The sequence below is a fragment of the Capricornis sumatraensis genome, chromosome 9, assembly GCF_032405125.1.
Source record: "Capricornis sumatraensis isolate serow.1 chromosome 9, serow.2, whole genome shotgun sequence".
Taxonomy (NCBI): domain Eukaryota; kingdom Metazoa; phylum Chordata; class Mammalia; order Artiodactyla; family Bovidae; genus Capricornis; species Capricornis sumatraensis.
The window spans coordinates 60082925-60088924 of record NC_091077.1 but is presented as its reverse complement, the minus strand read 5'-3'; the positions used below and the strand labels follow the sequence as shown (position 1 = coordinate 60088924).

General features: G+C 43.5%; 1 protein-coding gene across 1 annotated transcript in view; it reads left to right on the top strand.

The window, feature by feature from the left end:
• The first annotated feature begins 3571 nt into the window (after positions 1-3571).
• Positions 3572-6000, top strand: part of SH3TC2 (SH3 domain and tetratricopeptide repeats 2) — a 43774-nt gene continuing 41345 nt past the window's right edge. Inside the window, exons 1-2 of the mRNA XM_068981117.1 lie at positions 3572-3590; positions 3834-3932. Of these exons, the coding sequence (XP_068837218.1) occupies positions 3572-3590; positions 3834-3932 (118 nt within the window). The remainder of the gene's footprint in view (positions 3591-3833; positions 3933-6000) is intronic.

Genomic DNA, 6000 nt, shown 5'->3' with positions numbered 1-6000 from the left:
AGATGGCTGGATGGCATCATGGACTCAATGGACGTGAGTCTGAGTGAACTCCGGGAGTTGGTGATGGACAGGGAGGCCTGGCCTGCTGCGATTCATGGGGTCGCAAAGAGTTGGGCACGACTGAGCGACTGAACTAACTGAACTAAATAATTCTGATGCAGATTATCCACAGATCACATTCTGCAAAACTGTGATTTTTCTTCTCTAAACCTCACATGTTCTTTAAGAGCTGTGCACCCTGCCTTCTCCCCAAAACTGAGGTCACCATCCTGAACTTCCTTATTCAAGATGGGATCATGCCACAGACCCTCACTGTCCTTAGGCAACTGTCTCGTCTCATGGACAGACAAAGCTTGCCAGGACTAGGTGTAAATAAGTGAGCTGGCATTCCTGGGGACCATGATGGCCAGAGAACAAATGCCCCGTAGAGGTGGCAGCAACCATTCAGTGCCAGCTGACTGTTGCCAGATGAGCATGAGGGCCCCAGACTATAGTTCTTCCAGTTTTCAAAGCAAAGCTAAGCATCTGGGTTATGTAAAACATCCTGATTACTAAATGATGTAGAGCAATTTAAATCTTAAAATTGCACAGTGTAGAGGGAAAAAAAAAAAAGAAAAATGTTGGTGGGTTTTTATGGCCCATGGCCTCTGGCATACCAGTTTTCAAACTCTGTCCTAGAGTAGGGAACCAGGCTTCCACTCAAAGTGATTCTAGGACCTGCAGGATTATTACCTGGGAGCATATTAGAAATGCAGAATCTCAAGCTTTCAACTACTGAGGCAGAATCTGCATTTTATCAATGAGTGTTGATTAGTGTTACTCGCTCAGTCGCATCTGACCCTTTGGGACTGTAGCCGGACAGGTTCCTCTGTCCATAGGATTCTCCAGGCAAGAATACCAGAGTGGGCAGTCATTCCTTTCTCCAGAAAATCTTGCTGACCCAGGGATGGAAACAGGGTCTCCTGCATGGTAGGCAGATTCTTTACCGTCTGAGCCACTAGGGCAGTTTATCAATAGCCCAGGTGATTCATTAAAGTTTGAAAACCTTATGCAGATATGTGGTTCTTACTGACTCAAATCAGAATCATTTGGAGAACTTAAGAAAAATACCTGCATCGATGTGGTGACGTCGCGCTCTTCCTGTCTCGGCTTAAGCAGCACCTGACAAGGAACAGACGTTCAAGGCAACAGGACCACTCTTCTCATTTGCCCGGGGCCCTCATCTCCCCTTCCTGTCTGTTGGTGGTGTGTGTAAGGCAGGTGCTGGGTGAATCACGTCCCATCTGGGTCTCCTGCCCTGCTGTCTCAGGGCATTGGCGGGGCCGGGTGCTCAGACGCAGCGTGGACAGTCTCGCCTCGCTTTCCCGGGGGGTCTCGCGAGGCGTCGCGCCTCGCTAGCCTCTCTGTGCGTGAATATCCCACCTGCCCTTGCGGTGGCCTTGGAGTGCTCCAGTTTTTTCCCTCAGCGGGTGAAGCTTCCAGTTCCCAGTGAGCCCCTGGGGTCCCCCCTGAGGTGGTGCGTCTCGTTGAGCAGCTCTCTTGGAGTGTCGAGATGATAAGGGAGGCACGTGCCTCGTGGTGGTTGTCCTCACTGCGTGCTGTGAGGACTGACTTGGCCCTCGTATTCTCCCTTCGCCGGGGTTGCACGGGGAAGTTTGAGCGACCATGGAGGGTCCGGCGAGGCGGAGCGGAGTCTCTGTGAGACATTTCAGCTTGTGAGGTAAATGGAAGTCTGAGGCCTCATGGACGTTTCGCTTACTTTGCCTTAGGAACCCCCTCCTCTCAGCCCTTCCCCAGCCAAGAGAGAACTGGCCTCTCTTGAAGTGCCTCCGTGGGCCCAGTGGGGAGACGAAGGGTGGAGGACGAAACTCCCTGAGTCAGAAACCCTTCTCTAGCCATCCGAGAGCAAGCCTAGGGGTACTGGACCTCCCAGCCTCCACCCCTCCAAAGCGCACAGAGGGTGAGGGGTGGGCTGACCTTGCGGTGGGGTGGAGCACTGCTCTTCCTGGGAGAGGGGGAATAAAAAAAGAGAAGAAAACAAAAGAAGAGAAAAGAAAAGTACGTGTGACTGGGTAGCATGATGAAGGACATCAATTAACATTTTTGGAGATGAGGCTAGGCACTGATATTTTAAAAAGTCAGTTTTTTCAAAAGCCACTTGGGTGACTTAAATAGGCAGACAGGGTTGAAAAGCACTCAGATCAAGCCTTCATCTATAATCGGGAAAAGTGAAATCTGAAAAAAATGGACAATTGAAATATCTGACCAGTGTCACTTAACCAATGTATGGGAGAATCTGATTTGTGCAAACTCATCTCTCATGATTCTCAAGCCAGAACTTTTTCTGCTGCAGTTACTTTGGTTCCTGGGGGCAGAATTACAAAATGATCCTGGTAGACTATAGCTCATTACTGTTAGCTTCCAGGTAAGCTGCCTAATTTCAGCACTAACAAGATTGCTACATGAAAAACTGTGAGCTAATGACCCCACCTACAGCACATTCAAGCCTAAATTCATTTCATTCTCCCTGTTCATTACCCTAAAAAAGTGCTAACTGTTCCTGCTATGAAAAAATGGGAGATCCTCAGCTTGGGATCAAAATCCCACTGAACAGGCATGGAAGAAGGCAGACTTCTGGCAGTAATATAAGGATTTGGGTTCAAGGTTAACCAGCCATGATTGGATGGTGTGTGATTACTTCATTCTTTATCACTCTTGGACTGCAAACCTAATAGATCTGCTTGACTTTGATCCACCAGCATTTTCAAATGAAGAAGTTGGATGGATTAGATGACTGACTGACAATTAGTAGCTGAGCCAAGATTCCTAAACCCTATTTCCAGTGTCAGGTATTGCTTACAATATGGTAGAGTCCTTGAGCAGTGTCATGTTCAAAAGAACAGAGCAACCAACAATAATGGGTTAAGAACTTGAGTTCTTTTGTTGTATTTTGAGGATACATGAAAAAGGCCTACATTCCATGTCAATACTTTCAAATTTCCCTTCTGTTCTTTTTTTTATCTACTGCTTTGTGCTTTATAACTGCACATTTCTTCTCTTTTCAACTCTGTGCCATTGAAATAGCCTCCTCCTTAACCCTAGTTTGTGCTATGATCTTCTCTTTTTCATTCTAGTTTTACAGCTGCGAAGACTGAGGAGGAAATAAATCCCATACAGCAACGGTCCCCAACCTTTTTGGCACCAGGGACTGGTTTTGTGAAAGACAGTTTTTTCCAGTGACTGGGGGTGGGAAATGGTTTTAGGATGATTCCAACATATTACATTTACTGTGCATTGTATTTCTATTATTATTACATCAACTCCACCTCAGATCAGTAGGCATTAGATCCTAGAGGTAGAGGACCCCTGCCATACAGAAGTCTGTATAGTGGACAGACAGAAGGATAGTTTGGGGCCAGTCATAGATTTCAGGGCCATTACAACCGTCCCCTAGTCACCTCCCTCAGGATGTTACTTTCAATTGCTCTGCTCCAGCATTTCCATTATCCACCTTGCTGTAGTCAGATTTATTATGACCTTGTAAGCTCAGCATATATTGAACATGTAAGCCATGGGACTCACTCTGACCTGTAGGTGGGAAATCTTTTTTTTTTCCCCTTTTTAAAATATAGTGGAGATACCCAGGCTGCTGTAGCATTGAGATAGCATGCTTTAGTTGAGAACTAAATAATTCTAAGGCAAAAGTGATAATAATTAGAATTCTTCTGGACCACCAGCCTGGAGAAAAGAATGATTGCTTGACAAAAACTTGTAACCCTTGCTTATGGCTTACTTACACTCTCACAAATGATCTTTCATTTGATCTCCTTCAGGTAAAGATACTTCTTCCAAGGATCCAACCATATCGAGTGAATTTATATCCTCGTCTGAAAACAAGGAAAAATGTTTCCTGCCACAGAACATGATTCCAGGTATCTAAACCCCAAAGACAAAACTTATTTAAAAATATTTTTCATGGAGAATGTTACAGTAACCCCCTTAACAGTCTCATCTACAAGTTCCCTCCCTCTGATCCTTCCTAGGCACCACCATTAAATACATCTTTGTAAGCATGACCTTGACAATGATATTCACTTGTCCACAAATATTCCACTGCTCTTCATTGCCTGTGTGATTAAAGCTAAGCCGTCTCAGCTGACTCTGAAAGCTTTTCACAATCTGGTACATATTAGGAGCTCTATACATATTTGCTGTATTAAATAAAGTATATATCACCAAATAGATTTAAAGGTGCTGAAGGGCAGGTGCAATTTTTTGAATAATTAAGTTTCTACATAGTACCTAAAAGAGTTGTTTGTACATATGTAACTGGTGCTCAGAAAATGTTTGGTAAATAAATACATGAATGATTGAATAAGTCCATGGAGGTCTTGTTTGTCTTCTATATACCACCTTATACAGAGGTTATTAAATATATAAGGGAATAAAGGGTTGAGTATGTGGGATGAGATTGGTTGAGGAGAAAGGTGTCTGTCTGATTCTTTCAGAAGGAAAAAAAAATTTTGAAATTAAAGTAGAATAAATCTTTTTTCATAATACATATTTTTCACAATGTTATCCTTAAGAGACTTTAATGAAACTGGCAAAGAGAACCATCCTCAGAGAGAGAGGTACCTGAGCTGAACCTTGTACTGGAAATTCTCAGGATTAACCTGGGGAAAACCCAGTTTCTATTATCCAGTAACAGGTACTGTTTTTAATGGCAAATCACGTACCAAGCACATGCTAAGTCATGCCTGCATCTACTTCTCATCCTCACATACTCAATTCTAGGAGGTGGCACCACATTCTGCATTTCAAAGGTGGCAAACAGAGACTCACAGAGTGTGGTAAGTTCCCCAGTGCCATACAGTTAATACACGAGGAGAAAGGGATTCAATCCCCGGTCCTTGTTTGTAACCATGATGCTCTGTTGTCTCCCAAACATGTACTTCTCTACAGCATACAAAATCAAGATTTGTGAAAAAATATCTGCAGTTGAATGGATATGTACTATGTAAACGGATAGTGTATAATGTCATGCCACATTCTTTCTTTTCCCCATTTAAATTCTGTCAGATTTCTTTGTTGACTATGAAAAAACCTTGCCCTCTATTTTTTTTTGCTGTTCTGTCAATCTGCTTATCTGTCTGTCAGCTTGGGCCATCTCTGAAAAAGCTGAATCGCCAACCATCTGTTGTTTCATGAACACAGTGGAGTCAGCATTTTATCCTATCAGTGAATGAAGGCAAGTGAACAAAGGGTACGTGTAGGTGTAACTTAACCTCCTGAGCCAGAACTTGTCCATCTTTCAGCATTTTCTGCCATAATGCTGTTTCCAAGAAGGTCATAGTGTGGGAAGGGGAGAGTCAGCTCCAACTGCCAACCTCTTCTTCATGAGGAAGAGTCACAGACAGTCAATCAGATACATTATCATGATTAAACCACTAGTTTTCAGAAAAATTAAAGAAGTGACAAAATGTACTTTGCACTAAAAGTAGAGTGAACTTGATTTATTCCCTTGTCCTCAGTGGGCACTGTAGGATCCCACATTGGCCTAGAGGTGTTGCTCTCAATATCAGCTCTCACTGGTTGAGATCCAACAGCAGTCTGCTTGTTTAAATCCAGGTCTTTTGAGTTCCATAACCATGAACTCAAGTGCATGGCAAGGAGATTGACTTTGAAGGGGCCATCACTTATCAGGAGCTTTTCTGGAGGAGATTCTGGAGGGGAGTTTGGATCAGACTTTGGAAGGACAAGAAGTTTAGTGAAAAGAAAACACAGAATCAGTTAGTGTCAAGGTTAATTACAGTGTGACATGATGAGGGCAGTGAGCAGAAACTGCTGGAGTACTAGGGTAGGGATGGGGGTTTGTGATGTACAATAGCTAATGCTTAATGTGTTTGTTGAATGTTTAGTATGCACCCAACACTGAACAGAATGCTTTATGCACATAATCTCATTTAGTAAGCCTCTTAAAAATTCTGTGGGATTGTACTG